We start from the raw sequence: 20316 nt of genomic DNA on the forward strand, positions 1-20316 counted from the left end.
AGACATGAAACTTTGCACAGAGATGTCTCTCCTCATGAGGAACAAATTTGCCTCAAGAACCCATAACTTCTGGTTATATAGATTTTCCTCCATTTTGAATTTTTTGAAAAACACTTCAAATCGATCTCTTCCTAGGAAGTCTGACTGATCTGCATGAAACTCAGTGAACATAATCTAGGGACCAATATCTAAAGTTCCCTCTTGGCAAAAGTTGGAAAACTTACTAAAACTGAGCTTCTATAAGGCAATGAATATTGCGGAGGGCGTAGCTCTTCACATAAAGGTGTATAACATCTCAAGGGTTTCACTGATCACCACGCAACTTTGTAGGCATATGACCACACATAATCTGAGGGGACCCCTCCATTATTGACCCCATCAAGCAAAATGGGGGTGCTAGAGAGCTAATTTCTTATCTAGGCCTAACTGCCATATCAATTTTTACTAAACCTGGTAGATATGTAGAACAGGACGCCTCACGGTGACTGGAGAAATTTAACTCTAATTGGCAACTGGGTGGCGCTATAACAACAGAAAAATGCTTAAAAATGGCTAAAATGCGACCGATCGCTGTGGCTCCCCCTGTGGCCCAATGTTTTTTGTTTGTTTTGTTTTTTCTAATTTTTGGTATGACTAAGTCATGGTATGGTATGCTGTACATAATCACGATTCTGTCTGTGACCATGTTTTTCTACTCACTGACGTGGTCAATCTATGTGAAACTGCACATAGGCATTGAGGATTAGCATAGGTAGAAGGTGGCAAAGCTACCAATGGGTATGGACTAGTTGTAGATAAAGAGATATTCCACTGGATAAGTGAAAACTTTGATCTGCTGGTGCCACAACAGGAAAGGTCAGGGTTTCCCTAGATATAATAGGATTCACCCTCTCAGGGCCATGAATGTCTTTACAAAACTCAGTGGCAATCTCTCTAACAGTTATTAAAATATCAGTCTGGAAGTTGTGGACTGACAGAAGAGACTGACATTTCCAGCTGCAGAGCAATACTTCTGGCATAGCTAAATGTTTGTACTCATGGAGAATTTGAATCTTCGTATAAAACTGTCTCATATGATGGTTCAGAGTTGAATCAAATATAAAGTTAAATCACTGTTTGCCACATTTTTGTGTCACCTTATATCAATTAGAGACTATGAGAATAATCTGCTACTGACATGTCGTTAATGTAATTTCTTGCGGCAGTAAACTTTTTTAGGACACAGATGTCTACTTAAGTATTAAAGACCTCTGTTATTCTTTTTAATCCAGGTTTGTCTCACTTGATTAGCTGCACATACTGTAGGCATTTGAATTTACAGTCGGTGAAGTGGCAGTGTCTGTCAGGCATCTGGCACTAAGTGTCTTAAACGGGTTTAGCGGACATCTGAGCCAGCTGCTTACTATTCATGAACCCTTTCAACCAAACAGTGCCGAGTATCCACGGTGACCACATACGGACATGAAGAAGCACAGGCTTGCATGAGATCAGTGAAATCCTCTTGAAATTAAAACTATCTCAGGAGTTGTATAAGCGTGTGTATAATAACAGATTTCATTACACCTGATGAAGACAGGATTTGGTGTGAATAAATAAATAATGCAGCATGCAATACCTGTGACAGGAAAAAAAAACAGATTACACTTTTCTTAAAGCTTTAAGCATCCACTATTTCAAACAGAATGTGAGGACTTTTATGTTTACAATTTTTCTCTGTTTTGCAACTCTGTCTCTATTTTTATGTCAACAATTCTTTTCCTTGCTTTGCTAACAGTTGTCCTTCACGAACGAGAATAAGTGACCACTCAAGTGGTTTTTTTTGTTACAGTTATCCATGTCCCCCAGAAGTGCACCAGACTTTGTTGCCAATTTAGTATAGTGGCCAAACAATGTAACTACAACTTTCAGGTCCTGCAAGTGATGCCACTGAGCCCCAAAAAAAATTTCCCCATAAATTGTCACTGGGAAAAAGATGTCTATTAATAACTGGATACATTTTTTTGAGTGTCACAAGCCCCAAAAAATGACTTGTTGTACTACTATAAATTCAGTCTGAATTCAGAAAGTCTAGAAGAGCTGCATAATTAAATCATACATACATTAGGTGAGGGCTAAACTGGAAGTAGCTGGCTCATCTGACTGAAGTTAGTTGCATGGTGCGCTTGCTCTATGGGCCTAATGATGCAGAAGATCTGGATCACAGGAAGTCAGACTTTTTTGGCCTCATACACCACTGAAAAACTTTCATAAGAATGAACAGGGCCCTCCAACAATGTATTGAGGTCTCTTCATACATCTGTACAGTCACATTAGACATTTCCTGACTAACCTTCTTTTGTTTCCAATCCGGTCTCACCCCGAACTTGTCAAATATCGATGCTTGGTCAGTGGCCATTGGCAACAGACATGGCCACACAGGGGCACCCTTAACAGTGGTATGGTACGCATCGGACAATGGCAGTTCCTGACGCAACATTTTAGTGTCATTGTGCATATACTGAAGGCTTTGATTACTGTGTTTCAAAACAATCTTGTAACTTTTAAGTTCTGTTTTTACTACGGTACGGTTTGCATAATAAAAATTGTTTACATTCTACAACAGTTTCATGCATTCTGATTCCTTCATTATTCTATGATTTTGTGGGGCCAAGCAAACCTGTGCTAAGCAAAGACTTCAGCATATACATGATAGCATTAAGTATTCTATGTAGTTCTGACAGTAGAATAAGGCACTATAAACCTATATAAAGGCCCAGTCATGCAATATATAAAACATTTAAAAATACCATGATATACCAATTATACATAAAGTGGTATACCGTGAAACCGCCAGAATCTTTAAAAATACTGTGATACAAATTATTCCCAACACTTCCCCGCCATTGACGAGATATTCCAGCAATCCGTGTGTTCACTCTTATAAGATAGGGGGTGCTGTTACACAATAGAATAGCACTGCTATGTCCAAAAACAAACAAAGAAGAAGATCTGCTGGAAACCGGAAGAAGATGTAGCAGCTTGAAAACTGCCCGAAAATGCTGCCGCTGACGGAAAAGTTGATGGACTCAGACTCCCACAATTCCTGTTTTGATCAACATTCTGAATCCAATTGGACGAATAAGCAAACGGGTTTGGTGGGATGAAACAGGATCTCAATGACGGTGACAGTGACAGAAGCAGAATGTCTCTTCTTTAGTTTCATATATATACTGTTTACATATTCATAGAACAAATTATTCTGTGGGTCTTGAAAGTTTAGTGAATATGATCAAAAATGCTGGCAGTGGCTGGCAACTTCAAAATATTACTCTGGCAGGGAAAGTTTTAAAAACAATGTAGTGAGCTGGTATGTGTAGCATGCTACATGAGTGTCACATGATGTTTTTTTCCTAAACCTAACCAAGTGGTTTTGTTGCCGAAACCTAAGGAAGTAAACTTAAAGTAGAAGTTATTATCTATGTTGAAGTTTATTTTGAAAAGACATATAATATGCTTTAGTATGCATTTTATGAGCATAAATAGTACTTTTACTGTGAAAATGGAAGAGTATATTGAAAAGACACCATGCATCTAATGAGTGTAACTTGACATGCCATCCCTGGGCATCCCTAACTGACACAGGAGGAGTACCTAGCATGTCATATTTTGACATGTCCAGCCACTGACCAGATTTTAGTATTTGACAAGTTACGATAAGAATGTGTTGTCTTTGTTCCCACCATGCTTTCTCAGGAGTTAAAAGGAAACCAAACACTTCCTGCTTTTATGCTCTTTCTGAAATCAATGTCATGATTTGTACCATGTATGGGTTTTATCATACTGGGAGATACTGGGACTTGGTAATGATTATAAGAGTTTTCCTCTGCAAAATGAGTGTTTCACTGTTGTTTATTGGCAGGAAGAGATCTGCCTTCAACTGTGCATTTTTTTTTCAAATCCTTAAAAGTCTTTCAACAACCTGCTGAATCTTTATCAGCAAATATGGGAAAGACGCCACTTTTGTCACAGGCAACCTAATTTCTGACTGGATATGACAACACCAACCTCTGCTGTGTAGCAGAGAGACGTCAGAACGACTCAGAGGTTAAAGATTAGTGTTTCCCTCTTTATTTAGACGGGGATAAGTGGCAGTAAAAACCTCAGGGTTAAGGATTCTTTTTATAGCTAATTTAGACAGCGAATCTCCCTAAGGGACTTTGTGTCCTAGGAGAGACCTAAGCTGAAATGACAGGTTTTTACCCACAACAGTGGGATAAAAGGACTTCTACAAACCAGTGCACAGAACTCTGTAGATTCTTAAGGTAGGGTAATGGTGACATAAATGAAAACAAGCAAAGAACACGTCTCATAATGTTATTTATATTTGAGTGAACCCAACTGACAAGCTGCAGAAGCAGAACATAAAGTGCATGAGAAAGCATGTCTGATATGATACATTGACCACACTATAACAAAATGACCATGTGCTCACTGGGATACTATCTTAGTAAATATTGGAAAGCAAAAGTGCAATAGCAATTTATCATTATCATTTCCAGGAGAAGCAGTATTAATATCTCAGCACTCACGCTCCACTCGTTCTTACTTCTCCTCTAAAATTAAATTAGGGGGCCACTGAAGTGAGAGACAGAGAGCGCAGTGAGGATGAGCGATGGGGGCTTTGCTATCAGACGTAAAAATCAGTAGCCTCCCCCCCTGCGGTGGCTGTTGAAATATGATGAGCTAAAGTGGGAAATGGGAGTAAAAAAAAAAGAAGAAGAAGAAGACGACGGAGGCTGCCGAGTCGCTTCTGAGCGAAGGGAAAATAGAAACTGTATCCTCAGCAGACATGGCAGCCACTTTCAAACCACAGCAGCACCATTGGAAATGCATTAGAGGTGTCATGGTTGTATTTACAGTAGGGTGGCTGCACTTATCAGAAAGGAAACTATTTATGATGGATTTATAAATAATGCATGCACTTAAAACATGACAAAAATCCAAATTATTAAACGACACTTTCCTTCAAGCCAGGCATAATGAATAAATGTAATATTTCAACAGGTTTTCACTTCACCCTAAAACACTGCCAACAGAACAACCCAAGTTATCTAGTGAGGCAAATAAAAAGAAAAGAAGCAAATGTATTTCCATAGAATAATACATTTAGTACTGAGAAACCCGTCGGGAAATACTCAGTATAATCCTGGATGTGTCAGCAGCCAGGAGCAGCCTTCAGAGGAAGTATTGCTTGACTAAATACCTATCCACAGTTATCTTATTCTGTGAAGTTTCCATGGCAGGCGCTGTCAGAATATGTTGGTCTTGCTATGGATACAAAGCTTTGTGATGTATGACGGGCTATCAGAGAGACAGAGAAAAAGACAAGGAAAATGAAATGGCGTACATATTTCTGAATGCAGACCTCCTTTCTATGATACAACTGTTATAATCTGTATGTCTCAGGGACAGGCGAAACCACACAGCTGCACACACACACTTTTTCATGAACATGCTTCCAGTAAATAATGGATGTGCTCTTATTAGCACGTGTACTTGGGCTTTAATGTAATAAACTACCAGTGCTGGTTGATAAGGGAACAGACAGTGTGGAAAGAAGCATATATGAGAATGAGAAAGTCAGACCTGAGACGTGTTTCTCTGCAATATCTTATTTTCTTCCTTGTGTCGTTTGTTTATTTGCTTGCGCAATGCCAAAGAGAAAATTATGACAGGTTGAAACACGAAGAACGGAGTATGAAATAGTGATTTAATGCCAACCTGCTGCACTGCAGTGATAAAATCACAATTTTAGAACTGCAATGTCATCTGACCAATTCATCATTAATCCAGGTTTATGACAACAACTACGCTATCAATGCAATTGTATTGACATTTAAAATGGACGGTCACAAAGAAAGTTAGACTGGCGCACAGCCTCCCACTCACTAAGCTCCTCTTGCCTCGGACATCCTGATATACCAAGCTGGTGTTTTAAGATTTACACACTCTGGAGACTGTTTTTGGAAAAGCTCCATTTTAGAAAAAAAACATTTTAGTCTGGATGGAGGGCTGAAACGGAGAGAAATAGATGTGTTTACAACTCTAAGCACCTCAGTGGGCAAGTGCTCAAACTTGCAAAAAACTTCCCTCTGTAAGTGATGCACTGTTTGTAACATTGTAGGGTGTGTAGCTATAGTGCAGTCACTTAAAGTGCAGAGTAAAACATTAAAAACAATTAACTTAAAGGCCCAAAAATTCAAATTTGTAAAGTGAGGGAATGCTGTACATATATGCATTACCCATACTACTTAAATTATTTTCATGTATTTCTTGCTTAAGTATATGAAGCCACAGCCCAATCACTAAAATAAATGTTGGCATTGGCTGTTTCCACAAAACCACTGATATTCATCATTTGTATGTTATTACAAATGGGTTATGAGAAGATACTGTTTGGGCTTAACATACCTGGTTGGTGGCCACCAATGTCTCCCTTAAAGTCACAGTGTGTAGAAATTTCTCCCATCTATCGCTGAAATCATATATTGCATTCAAACGGATAGCACACTCTAGCGCCTCACTTTTTCAAACGCGTATTGCAACAACGGCAGCCGCTATGTACCAAAAAGCTATGATAACACTGATGAAACCATGTCATCCGATACTTCATGGAGTATTCATTCAGGCTCCTACACAGACACACTCGACGCGAGTTGACATACTCCCTCCTCACCATGCTGGCTGTGTTTACAACGTAGGACTGTTGGGGTGGGTGTAAATTGAAACAAACCAATCACGTCTTGTCTTTTGACGACTGACAAGTGGCTCAACCTCACACACCTCATCCCTCTCCTAGCATCACTGCGCTGCTAACAGCAGTGCTAACAGCGGTGCTAACAGCAGTGCTAACAGCGCTAACAGCTGGCTAACAGCACTAACAGCTGTTAGCGGCCAGCGCCGCTGTTAGCTGTGATTGCATTGTCTTTCTCCTTCCGCAGCTCTCTTCACCCCGGAACGGCTACCCCGATGTTGACCCTCGTTTTTTGAATTCACCGGTCACGTTGCCTTTTTGATTCCCTTTTGCACTTTCTTGTCGACGAGGATTCTGTCTCCTGTGATGCTGCATATGCATGATCCTGCATTATGCTCAAAGAGTTGGACTTTGTTATACTGCAGTAGTGCTGGGGTAGTAGCGAAGCGGCTCTTGCTCCTCTCCTTCGGTTTCTCAGTCACGCAGTGCTGGCCTGGCTCTCAACGAAAACGCAGAAGGCGGTGCTGTATGTCCCTTGCTGGTGGATGTATTCTCAAGATGGCGAAACGTTATGGAACCCCCCAGACACTTACCCGCACAATGTACAAACAAATCCGAAATTCTCCTTTTACGAGAATATTGTAAGTCAGATTATTTGTGGAGGTAATAGTACACCAATGATGACATATTTACGAATGCAGACATCGATTTTTGCCAATAAACAACTGAAAATGTTACACAATGTCCCTTTAAAAAAAAAAGTTGTTTGTTGGTCTCAAACTGTGGTCTGCCAAGCACTGTCTTGCCTATAGTTGTCCAACACAGTCTCACTCCCAACTCGTCAAATATTGCCGTTTGGCCAGTGGACTGTAATATTTACATATGACACGCTAGGTATCCTACTGCGTCTGTTGTTGACGTTCCGGGATGCAATGTCACTTTACACCTGCATTGTGTCTTTTCAAAATATACTTCAGTTTTCACAGGAAATGTACGGTGTCTGCTCAACCAGGTAACTTACGTCTCTAAAACACCTCATATTCATGTCTATTTCCTTTTGCAGCAAAAGCACGTGGTTTGGTATAGAGAAAAAAATCATGGTTTGGCTTAACATTCATATATGGAGCAAACACTGTGCTCTCAGGTGTATAGCCCAGTGTTTGTTGGATCCATCTACCTCCCCTCATACAAGCCTGATGGGGATTTTCCAGCTCTTGAAATCATGTTGTTATGCAGCAGCATTTCAAACTCAAGCTGTCCGGCAGCATTATACACTGATAGGGACATACCATACCACCATAAACGGCTGCTTTTTCTTGTCAGTGTCTGATGACGAAATCACTGAGCAAGTGGTGGTATATAACAACTTCGTGGGTTGAGTTGCCACCCCAATTCACCTTCCCCTCCACCTCCCGACACAAAGTCAGCTCATATAAATCTAATCAGGGCTACATCATTTTAGAAATGTTGAAATGATACGTATGACAACAGATATACAGAACAACGCCCCATAAAAATGAATTTGTTTTCTACACAGGTTATAACATGTCCCATCGGGTCTTTTATCATCACTCATCACACTCTTGACACTCTCACTTCTCTCCTTACCGCCATAATACAATCTATTCATCTATTTAAGGCTTTTCTATTTCAGGTTAAGTAAAGGAAACATCCATTCCTCCAGGCACTGACACTAACGACTAGGTGTTTGCATTTGCTCTGTGAGGCAGTAACCTAACTTTAGCACCCCATTATTAGGCTCTGGGTTTGTCTGCTCCCTAGAAAGCCCAACTTCAAGTCTACTGTTGAAGACCTGTGCTATCCAGAGCAGCTCTCCTGTTGTAACTGAGAGAAACTCATTTTTATCCTGGTTTATTTTCATTACATTTAGATACATCCGTCTTCATAAGCACCCTGAGACTATGTGTGTCTCTGGATCTATTGGCTATTAAATTATTATGAGTTATTATACAATTAACAGAGGAGTTGAGGTTGCAATTAGACGTTAGTGGGCATCGTGTCTTACAGTTCTGTGGCTCTCTTGTTGAGCAGCTTTTTAGTTTGTGCCCTTTTGAAGTGACATTTTGCTAATTTGTGATTAAAGGGAACTTGACCCCGACCCATGTATTGCCTTTCAGGGTTCTCTTTAAGTAGTGCAGCTGAGCAGCAACACCACAATCACTCCATAATTGACTGTTTCAACAAGGGTTTAATTTGATATAATGGACCCAACTTGAACCTTTTAGCACCACATTACAAAACTGCTAGCAATGGGCCCTGTGGCGATGGTCTTTATATGTTCAAGAACTTTATTGCCATAAAACTGCTGCTGAAAAGAACAGATTTAGAAATGCGTGTTCTTGTGCAAAGAACTTCTGCCAAAAAATAACCTGTTGTACTTTATTTTCCAACAGTTCAATTCTGAGGTACTTATAATTTTCTTGAGTATTTCCATTTTATAATACTTTCAGTCCACGACAATTCAGAGGGAAATATTGTACTTTTTTTTCCTCTTCATTTATTTGACACCGTTCATTACTAGTTTCTTTTCAGATTAAGACTATTGATATAAAATATAATGAACAAAAAACATTATGAAGTATTTTTTTGGATAAAGATAAGACTTGACTGCTACCCGGCAGTGTACATAGTTCATATTAATATTTAAATTATATAATATTTATTATTCTGAAATGGACCGTTCTGCATATAAGTACTTTTGTGCTTTTATCTAAAGGGACACACACCAATTTTGAGCCAGCTTTGCTCCTTGCTTATGTGTTAACTGAAATTATTTCTTTTCGTGTCATTTTGCGGATTTTTGCAGGCTCCAGGGCTGCTGCTCAAAGTACAGATTGTGCTTAGTTTTTGTATACCTGCTGCCACCACGGACACAAGAGTATAGAAGCGGATTGAGAGACAGCCACCCCCCTTTTCTCTCTTACAATCTCAGATCAAACTGTAAAACTAAGCAGTGTTGATGGAAAAAAAAGCTAATATTCTGTGACTGCATTGCCCATTACTTGCCATAAATGTCTTTAGAGGCATATTTTTGTGCATAGTTTGATTGTACTACTACAATTTGTGACCAGGAAGTGGGTGCTATACTGTTTCATGTATTACAAAAACAAGATTCTGTTACTGTGTTGCCTATTTCTTGTTTTTTTCAGCATTATATTTGAACATTCCTGTTTAACAGGAATTTCGCAACACATTCTCACTCTGACCTGGTCGCATTTCGCCGCTTGGTCGTGCACTTTCCACATTGCCATGTGACCTTCAAGGTAGTTTGAGCATGTCTGCTGTTGATGTTCTGGGACGCCGTGTCAGCTTCAGCCTGTTACGTGTATTGTGTCTTTTCAAAATACACTTGTGTATGTACAGTTTGTACAGTCTCTTTTAAAGTAAATGTACTACATTGGTACAGCAGTGTGAATTTATGTTTTTTTTTCCTTCAACAGCAAATGCATGAGGTTACATTTAGCTAACATCCACACGTGTTTAGGTTTAGGCAGTCAAAGCACATGGGTAGATTTAGAAAAAATTCAAAGGGTGTGGCTTCACATTAAAACTGGAAGCGAACACTGGCCCTCCAGAGCCTTACACCAAGTCAGTGATTGCTGGACCCATTCACCACATCTCCCACCCACCCTACTCAGACCTTTTGCTCCCTTAACTTATGTTGTTGTCCAGTGGCGCTTAGCTCTTGATGCCGTCATGCGCCATCACACACTGACAGCACCCGGCTGAATGCAACAATGTTACAAAAACTTCCAAGCAAGCAACCTAAACACAGAAACATCTTTTCATGTTTTATGTGGCATTTTCTTTTGCCAATTTAATGACAGCACACTTTCCTCTCAACCAAAACCACTTCCCTCCTGACACTATTTTTCCAAGGGCACCGTCACTGCATCCGGGGCTTAACGCCACCCAAGATGACTGCAATTAGTTTACAAAAATACAAACTACCCAGAGCACATTTTCCCGAAAATGTGTGAAATTATGATGCTTTCAACCATACCTTTCTCCAGCACTGGCACAGCCCAAATGAGCTCTAGCTTGGCAAGACTATCTCTACAGTAACTTTAAGCACAAGATATACTTGCCTGCCAAATCAATAGATGACAGTCTGCCTGTTAATCACATGGTTGATCAAAAGTAAAAAATTTAAGTACCCAAGCTGTTATGATGAGCTGCTAACCTTGATGTGTCACATTAATTACAATGTGATAAATAATTGATCGCCAACGGTGGTGTTTTTCTCCATGGAGAACGTGAGAGTTTATGCTACAGAGGCCCAGGCCTGGCGTCCTCCAGCATAAATAAATAATCAGTAATAACAAATGATATATATAATGAATTGCCAGAAGCGCAGAGTGATTTACCTTGAGAGAGGACCCACTGATTGAGTTTGACGTGGTACAGCACAGAACGAAGACTCCAGTGTTGAACGAGGGGGTAACCAGACACCTCGCTGTAGTTCACCATACCTGCAATAATACACAAAAAACAAATTTATTGTTACTGAAGCAGGCTTTGGTGCTCAACTAAAGAGTGGCTCAGGGGAGTTCACCACTATACCTGTAAAACCATACAGAAAAATGTACTATTAATGTGTTATTTACTCCTATAGAGGAGGAGATTGCAGTCTCCAGCTCTAGATCAAAGGGTGGCTCTACATCTCATTCTTGTTTACTTTACCACTTTACCTGAAGAACCACGAAGAATATTTGCAAAATATTAATATTATAGTAGGTGACAGGTGGGAGTAGCAAGCAAAGTCTCCGGTGTTAGATCAAAGTGGAGCCGGATCTACAGAAAAACACACAGGAAATAGCAACATTAACATAAAATCTATTCAGAAATAGTGATATAGTCGAAGGCAGGCTGAAGTCTTCAGTGTTTGATGAAAGCGAAGGCCAACATCTCACTTGAATATACAGCACATTTATATTAAATATGAATATTTCCACATCAACCAGACGCCTCTAACTTTTTCCTCTTAGGAAATTGTGTCAAATCTAAAACCAATTTTCATCAATTTTTCGCAACATTCTCTTTGAAGCACAAGGTTCCTGCATGACACTGAAAATGATAACATTCAGATGAAGTACAAACCAAAGCAGAACAATATATTTGAAATGAAAATGGGGCAGAGTCTGAATCTGAGAAGCTTTGGCACATCATTGCTGTTCATCATGTCTGATAAAAACATTAAAAAACACAATGAAAGCATGCAAGATCCTTAATGCCTCGTCAACATTTCACAAAGATCATGAAGTGATTGAAAAAGCTGTAAGACAGTACAACGGCATAATAACGTTTTGATTTAGAATCTCCAATCTCTCACAAAAAGGACAATATTCTGTAATTAAGAATATTCACATTTTATCACATGTAAAATACCCCGCTGACAATGAGAAGGGCATGATTAATGCATAATGAGGACTGATTATATTGATGTCACAACCTAAACTCAATCAGACACAACAACTCTCTCTTTAGAGAGAGAAAGCTATTTAGACAAAAAAATCAATTAGATTGAATCTAAGAGAATTTGTTCAAGTAGTTTTTAGTGAATATTTGTTTTGTTTTTACATGATAAATGATGACTAATTATCAAAACTGTTGGCGATCAATTTTCTGTGAACTAGATCGGGTTCCAAACTGATAAAATACTCGCTGAGATCCAAAGCCAATGCCATATCTCTTCTCTCCTTGTTTTATAAGATGAGCAATATGAAATAGATTCAGGTAGCAGGCCTCTCAATTTTAGCCAGCACTGATCTCTAAGTTAAGCAGTTAAAAAGACAAACGTTGCCAGCAGCAGATTATATCAGCGGAAACTAATTAATATCACACAGCACAACTCTATGAATACGAGCGGGCAACATAGTTTTGTAGTTTAACAAGACCAAGAGATTCTCTAGCTTAACAGTTAAGCTGTGTAACATCGTTTTAAACAGTGGGAGGCTTCCAGTTATGTTGTTGATGCAAATCATATCAATAATTTGACTTTTTTAATTAACTTAATAGTTCTGAATTGGGACTTTTAGTATTAGGAGCAAGTGAGCAAGCTTGCTTTAAACGCTAGTTTCAAGGATTACACTTCATTCTGAGGGGACATGACTGTGTGTACCAAATTTCGTTGCAATCTACCCAGCAGCTGTTGACACATTTCATTCAAAACCACATCAGCCATCATCTAATTCATCATTCATAAATTTCTGTACCAAATTTTGTGGCAATCCATCAAACAGATATCTCAGTGGTCAACTGACCAACATCGCCATGCAAGGCCAAGGCCATGCTTACCTTGTCGGCAGTATATGTGGTGTGGAAAATAAGCAGGATATATCTGTTATAATGTGTAAGATTTTGTCATATACAGCAGCTTGCTCCAAACTATGACACTCTAGGTACCCCTCTAGCATCAGATTTGGAAGTGTCATGCTCTGTGTCTGCTCATTACATGCTACAATGCCTTTCAAAATAAACTTCTGCCTGAACAGGAATTGTGGGTTTCGCCACCAAACCTACTTTAGGTTTAGACAACAAAAATACTTTGGTTTGGTTTAGAAAAAAAGGTCATGGTTTGAAATAAAATAACGTTTATTACAGTAATTTAACAAGTATGTCACTTGACCACTATATAATGTGACAACTGTCGGATTTCTCAAAGACACAAACAGCGATCTCCTGGGTTAAAGTCGTGTGTATGTTTGACCGATACACCCTACTCAGACTTTCTTGCTCCTTCTACTATTTTATTTCCTCAGACATGATTATATTGCAGTTAAAAGCCCAGTGCATATCCTACAAGTGCTGTATAGTGCCTTGTGCCTTCATAACAGCAGCCAAGGCCCAGCGACCATGCTGCTGTATTTAAAGCAATGGGAATGACAAGGGGTTGGTTAGATACACATTCAGGAACAGGTGGGTTGTAAACAAGAATTAGGCTGCAACTGTACTGTTTCTGTCTATTCAACCAACTGAAAGTACCGATTCCATTTGAATTTTTGAATTTTTATTACTTTTTAAACTTTACTCACAAATAGATACTGAACCCAAATGGATTTGACAAGGGATTGGAGAGGTTTCAGATTCAATATTGTGACCTAGTGGAAATGAAAGAATGGAATAGTTTCTCTAATCCCTGTCTACATTGCTCTGATTCTTGCTATGTTTGTAAGATGGCAGAATTCAAACCTTATTGCTGATTTGACATGGGTGTTAAAGTTTAACTCTGAGTTAAAGATTATGCCAAGATTCCTGAGTTAGTTGGTGGCTTCCTGTGACAGAGAGTGGCAATGATAGTTAACATTCAGCCCTCCAGTTTTGTCTGCATTTAGCTGGAGGAGGTTCAGGCACCTCCGGTCATCTACTTGTTCAATTACCTTGAGAAGAGAAACAATGGGACTGTAGTTGCTTGGTCACAGAACAAGGTAAATATGGGCCATTGAAACCTATTAAAGTAACCTTTTTTAGGTTAAAAAGTTATTGCTGGTAGACAATGTTTTCAGTTATTACAAAAGCAAGGTTTGATAATGGTCTAGTTGGTAATCACAGATGTGTCTGGACTAAATATTGTATAAAAGATGTGGACATAGCCATTGTGATGTCACCTATTGGTTTGTGGACTACTGTTTTTAAGCCTCAAGTTTGGCATTCTGGCTGTTACCACCTTGTTTTTTGGAGCCAGAAGGGACCATATTTGGATGAGATGGTGGAGCTGTTGAGCAGTGACGGGTGGGAGTGACTGAGAACCTGAGGACACTGCTGTGGTAGTGACTGAGCAGCTATCTTATTGTCTATTTAAATCTAAATGAGGCAATAATTTATGAAATGAACATCATGCTATAATGAAAACACTTGAGACTTTCGATTGAGACCATACACTCTTTAGAAAAATGTTTATCAAGGTAATATCAGGTGAAGTAGGGTCATTTTCTCATACACCTCTATAAAATCGGACTTCTGTTTGCAACCAGTGGCATTGCTTCCTGCCAGCCATTAGAAAAGAATGCAGGTTTAAGTTATTTCCACATTGGCTTCACTTTTTTGAGACCCAGAGAAAACCCCTTGATCCAGACTGCTCTTTTTAGAAGAGGTTTGATGACTACAGTTTTTAAGGCTTAGGAAAATTACCTGATAAAAGAGAGCTATTCTGCAATAAATCTGTCGCCAGCTGAAAACATTTTTAACAAAGCTTGTTGGTTGAGCAACAAGGCAGAGGGTGGCAGCTTAAAATGCTGCTCAATTTCTTCCAGAGTTCTGTAGTCACTAGCATCATATCTTGTTATTTTTGGCATATTTCTTTCACACAATTATAAAATGGAATTCATTTTTTCTGCATGACATGAACTTTTAATGGCTGATGTAGTATCTTGAATTTCTTACTGAATAACTTGGCGAATGTAATACATTTCTTGGTGGAAAGGAATTCAGATGCAATTGAGGAAAGGAGATTGCTCAGACTATCAATGGTACTAAAAAGAGCATGAGTATTATTGCTATTGTTGCTGATGATGTTAGAGAAGACAGATAACCTAGTCCTCAGTTCTAAATTCAGGGCTCGACAGCGCGAGCGTTTCACTTGCATTTGCGACTAAAAATAGGTGTGTGCGAACTGTAAAAAATATTTAGGGGCACATGTGCGCATAAAAAAACATCAGCCGAAGCAGCCTATATTTTTGTCAATAAAAAAATATGATAATCTAACCACAAATGTTGGAGGAACTCCAGCAGCCTTCCCTCTTCCCTCTTCCCTGTGTGACACGGTTATGGGCGGTTTTCCAAGCCACTGTCGGCACAATGAATATAAGTCCCACTGTCGGCAGCGTGGAAATAAGTCAAAGTGTGGAGGAGATGGACCGGGTGGATCTCCGGGGAAGACTGCTCCGTTCTCCCCGTAGTTCAAATAATTTCAACTCTGAGTGCAGCGCTCGGGCGGAAAATCAGAGCGGTGCGCGACGCCAAGGGTAGCAGCGCCGCTTTGTCAGGCGTTGCTGCCCTCTCCATAGACAAACAATGGGACAGCCAGCGCAAAGCAGTTTTACAGCTGATCATGTGTAGAGGCCTTAGGGACCGTTCGCCACGGTACTGCTGCTGGGCAGGGTGGAAATAAAGCCCTTTTCACACAGAGCGCGCAAAGCGCAGACCTCCGCCGACGAACCCATTCATTGTGTATGTGCTACTGCGGCGCAAGAGCGCACCGCTCTGCTGCAGTAGCACATACACAATGAATGGGTTCGTATATATATCAGATCATCATATTGCAAAGATAATGTATATAAGATAATAACATTAAAGACAAAATTAAATTGCAATAGGCCTACTTTTTCAAAACTTGATGATTTTACCTTTCTGTACATTTTGTATACAAATTCATGAAATAATTTTGCTTGTAAATGTCTATTTGCATCACGTTTATTACGGAAAATACATTATTTGATCAATTTACATTGTGCCCCTAAAGTTCTTTGTGCGCTCCTTACTTTTTCAACTTAGGAGCACATGTGCTCCTTGGGAAAAAAGTTAGCGTCAAGCCCTGAAATTGTAAACGTTGATGTCTCTTCAAATATGTAAAGGTCCATTCCCTTTTCTGGGTTATCACAGATTTAGCATTTCTCTGGGTTGCTTTTTTGTTCATGATTAGGATGATTAAACCCAAGCAGGTGCAATAACATCATTGGCATTCTCAATTTTTAAATGGATTAAAAAAATCATTCGCAGAGGGCAGAGTGAGGGCAGGCAATTCAGAGACACCTGTGTCATTGATGTAATTTCTAACAGGCAGAATTCAGCTCTTGGTTTTGATTCTCAATCACAGCAGATCTCAGTAAGATTTATCACCCTACCTAAAACACCCAAAAAACTCTTCAGTTAAGCAAAAGCTAACACTGCCATACTATAAGTATTCTCTCGTGTTGCTTTAACATAGTGTTCCTTTGAAGCCCAGTATATTGATTTTGCTTTTACCAATACTATCTCCTGCTCAAATCAATAATGCCCATCTCCTCTGCCTGAGGAACTCACCCATGTACGAACGTTTTTCATTTTGATGCACTACACAGTCAATCGAACGACATACATGCATCTTGCTCCACCGACCAATAACCTCTCATCTTATCCATGGCAACACATAGTCAGTGGCAGACAAAGCACAACAAATGGACATGTAAATTAAACTGCAAAAGGACACATGAGGATGAGGAAACATCCATCACGCACTGCTGTGGGAGAGACCAAGCAGCTCTAAGATGGGTTAGCGTTAAAGGACCAATCAGCCTCTTTTTTTAACAGATCAATTATAGATAGAGCATGGAGTGATAGAGCACAGATTCTTAGTGAACATGACTTAGACTGAATAAGTAATCTCCCTCCACTCTCCTTTGGTAATGGCTATAAACATAAAATTATTTTATCATCACAAACATCAAATTATAAAACCCAAGCTAGTGAAAGTGCCTCTCTTCATTTGTTCCACTTAGAGGCAGGACCCCCTCATTGTTGCATAAGAATGCAGGATTGGGCCTTTAACATTAACATCACTTATATGGGACCATTAGCTGAGCTGCAGAAAATTTATCATCTCGTCTCCTATGGCAACTGACAGCCGTGTCATACTGCAGCGGTGGGATTACAGCAATACATCACTATGACTGCCCCTACCCTGTTCACAAGCACATACAGAAGGTATCTGAATAATGCTTGTGACTGAGACACATTTTCTACAGCCACAGACACGGAGGAGGGGAGCAAGAGGTAAAAAGAAAGACCATGTGTGTGCATTTGAGAGATTTTTCCAGTCATGTATGAGATAGATAAATTGAGACATGAATGTAAGACAATAAAAAGGTGAAGGCAGCTCTGCAAACCTAACAGAATGTGTAAAGCAAAAGCTCATGGAGCACATGTAAGAGCTAGAAGGGCACTCAGAGAGCGCAGACCTCTGCCAAGGCCGAATGCCCTATCTTGCCATGACCTGGATACTCAAGAAAATCCACATACCTTGTTTCAAGAAGTTTCATATAGGAACTATTTTCTTTCTGCAGTACTGCACTGCTCATGACATGTGACGTGTAAACACTGATGGTGTCCTCCTCAGCTAAGCCGTAACATTAGCTAGCTCAGTGGTGCTAGGTGAGCTAGCAATAGATGCACAGTGATACAGTTGACAGGTGCAGTACTGCAGAAAGAAAATAGTTTCTTCATGATACTGCTCGCAACAAGGTCTGTGGATTATCTTGAGTAGCTGGGTCATGATTTCTGGAAAGAGACATAGCTGTTGACTTTTCAGCAATTTTTTTATTTTTTTTTTTGCGCTTCAAGCACCACAAGCTGGGTGCCATCTACTTCCATTATATTGGAGAGGAGGCTGACATCTCTATGGCTGATATCTCCAATACTCCATGCTAATTCAAGCTAAAGTAATCTAGACTGAGAAATAGCACTACAGGTAAGATTATAAATATGTATCTTTGATTTTGGGGTGAACTGTCCCTTTAAGTCTGAACATTTGAAAGAGTCAAATATTAGTTACAACACTTAACACAAGGTTTAGTAGTAGTTGCTCTTGGTCCAAGTTGGTTGAAGTCAGAACAATTACATGAAACAGTTAACGTTGGGCGAATGCAATCCTGAAGTATCTATTTTTAGCTTAAACATGGCGACACAAATTAGATATGAAGTATGATGAGTGCTGGGATGTGTGCAAGGCCAGTAACAGTTCCTTTACAAGCATGCTGTGAAAATGCAACATTTCGCAGAGGCCTGACACCACCTATGAACTTGATGAATAAGCCTCTAAATGTGATGTTCCTGCATTGTCCTCACCTTCAGCTACATCCATTTATCCCCTCTTATGGGAAATGGCTCCCCGGAACGATAGATATATTCCCCGGCGCCGAGAGAGCGAGAGCACACCACTACATAACCTCCCCATCCCCAGCCCCCGCCTCCCTTAGTGAAAATGAATAACAAGCCCAAAACATATACAGTAGCGCAGCGTATTCTTCTTCTCGCTGAAAGGCCTTGTCTCCCTTTTAGCCCTGGGGTGCTCTGCTCTCATTGTCTGACAGAATGATTAATTTGACTGAACTTCACTTTGCAAACATCCCAAGTTCACAGTCTCTCTCCATGCAGTCGGTGCCAGAGCCTTTAAGGGAAGCAGCTTGGTCAAGGCTGTACTGTGTACTGCAACTCATTTGCTTTGTAAAAATGCAGGGCATGGAAATGCCTTTCATAACAAAAACACATCGGGAAAATGTTTTAAAGATAAATAAATAAACATTTCTTGCTTAAAAGCAGTTGATGGTGGAGCCAATGGCTGTCATGTAACACTGCCATGGCCCTCACGGTGTTTCTGCACAGCTCTGGTCAGAACAGCTATACCTTTGGTTGAGTGGTGAGTTAACTGGAGACATCTACTCAAACACTGAAACAAGCAATATTTTGAGGTACTCAATATGTACTGAGTATTTCTGTATTGTAAGTGTGATGGACTTTGATCATAGAGAAATGTTTGATTCTGTGTCTCATAAGAATTTGTGCATTGACATGTAGTTGACAGGAGAAGCATCTGTGCCCCTCGTATTTTTTAAATTTCATGTTTAGAGGCTCAAATCTCTATTGCACAAATCAATAGAAACAATGTCCCAGTAGCTAACTAGTTAGCTACTGGGACATTGGCATACCAGCAATGTTTCTGTTATGCTTGTCATAGAGAAAAAAAGACCATACTACACTGAAACGACATTAAACAAAGATAATACAATGGTAAAAATGATTTTAAATCCCCATGCCTCTAAAAGCCTCTGTTTGAAGGGCCATGTAGCCTTAACACTCTGCCCTACCCCTCTATCCCAACAAGAATCAGGACCCTCATCCTCTATAGGCCCATTTCCACTGAAGAAGTTCCTGGTACTATTTGGGGGACAGGAACTACTACAGGAACGTCCTCTCGCTCGGCCCTCTCAACCGCCGTGTCTCCACTGAGAGAGCGGAGTAGGAGGAAGGTTCCTGTAAAGTTACCTGGCTCTGTATGTGACGTAATCGTTGCGCGACCATTTTGCCTGGGGCGACGTAGGGGCGTAGGGACGCCGTTAGCGGTGTCTGTAATAACTCGGGTCACGGTCCGTGAAAAAAATATTTTTTCCAGCGGATGTCTTAGTTACAACATGATTGAGCTAACTGGAGTAGTTTCATGTCGTATCCGACAACGGGAGGCTTTTAACAGATGACGTCCTGATGTTAGCTTTGCTGCTGCTGTTAGCTGTCCCTGTCAGCTGATGCTTTCTAGACATCGTGACTTCCCATAACTGAATAAATACCACACATAGCAACACAAAACTGCTTTGCTACCTCAATCATGTTATAACTAAGATATCCGCTGGAAAAAAAATATTTTTTTCACGGACCGTGACCCGAGTTATTACAGACACTGCTAACAGCTAACGGTTAGCCTAGCTAAACTACGATAACCATGTTGTTATTTACAAAACGTCACATCCCGCCTTGAGTATATCCAATCAGCACCAAGTAATCCCCAAGCCCCAGCCAGGAGTTTCTCGGGGCCG

At 40.0% G+C, this 20316-nt stretch overlaps 1 protein-coding gene across 3 annotated transcripts in view; it reads right to left on the bottom strand.

Moving 5' to 3' along the window:
* Window positions 1-20316, bottom strand: part of astn1 (astrotactin 1) — a 605257-nt gene that overhangs the window by 248028 nt on the left and 336913 nt on the right. For all 3 annotated transcript variants that reach the window (XM_050074592.1, XM_050074591.1, XM_050074590.1), the window contains exon 16: window positions 11122-11226. In XM_050074592.1, the coding sequence (XP_049930549.1) occupies window positions 11122-11226 (105 nt within the window). The remainder of the gene's footprint in view (window positions 1-11121; window positions 11227-20316) is intronic.

The sequence above is a fragment of the Epinephelus moara genome, chromosome 21 (genome assembly GCF_006386435.1).
Source record: "Epinephelus moara isolate mb chromosome 21, YSFRI_EMoa_1.0, whole genome shotgun sequence".
Lineage (NCBI taxonomy): Eukaryota > Metazoa > Chordata > Actinopteri > Perciformes > Serranidae > Epinephelus > Epinephelus moara.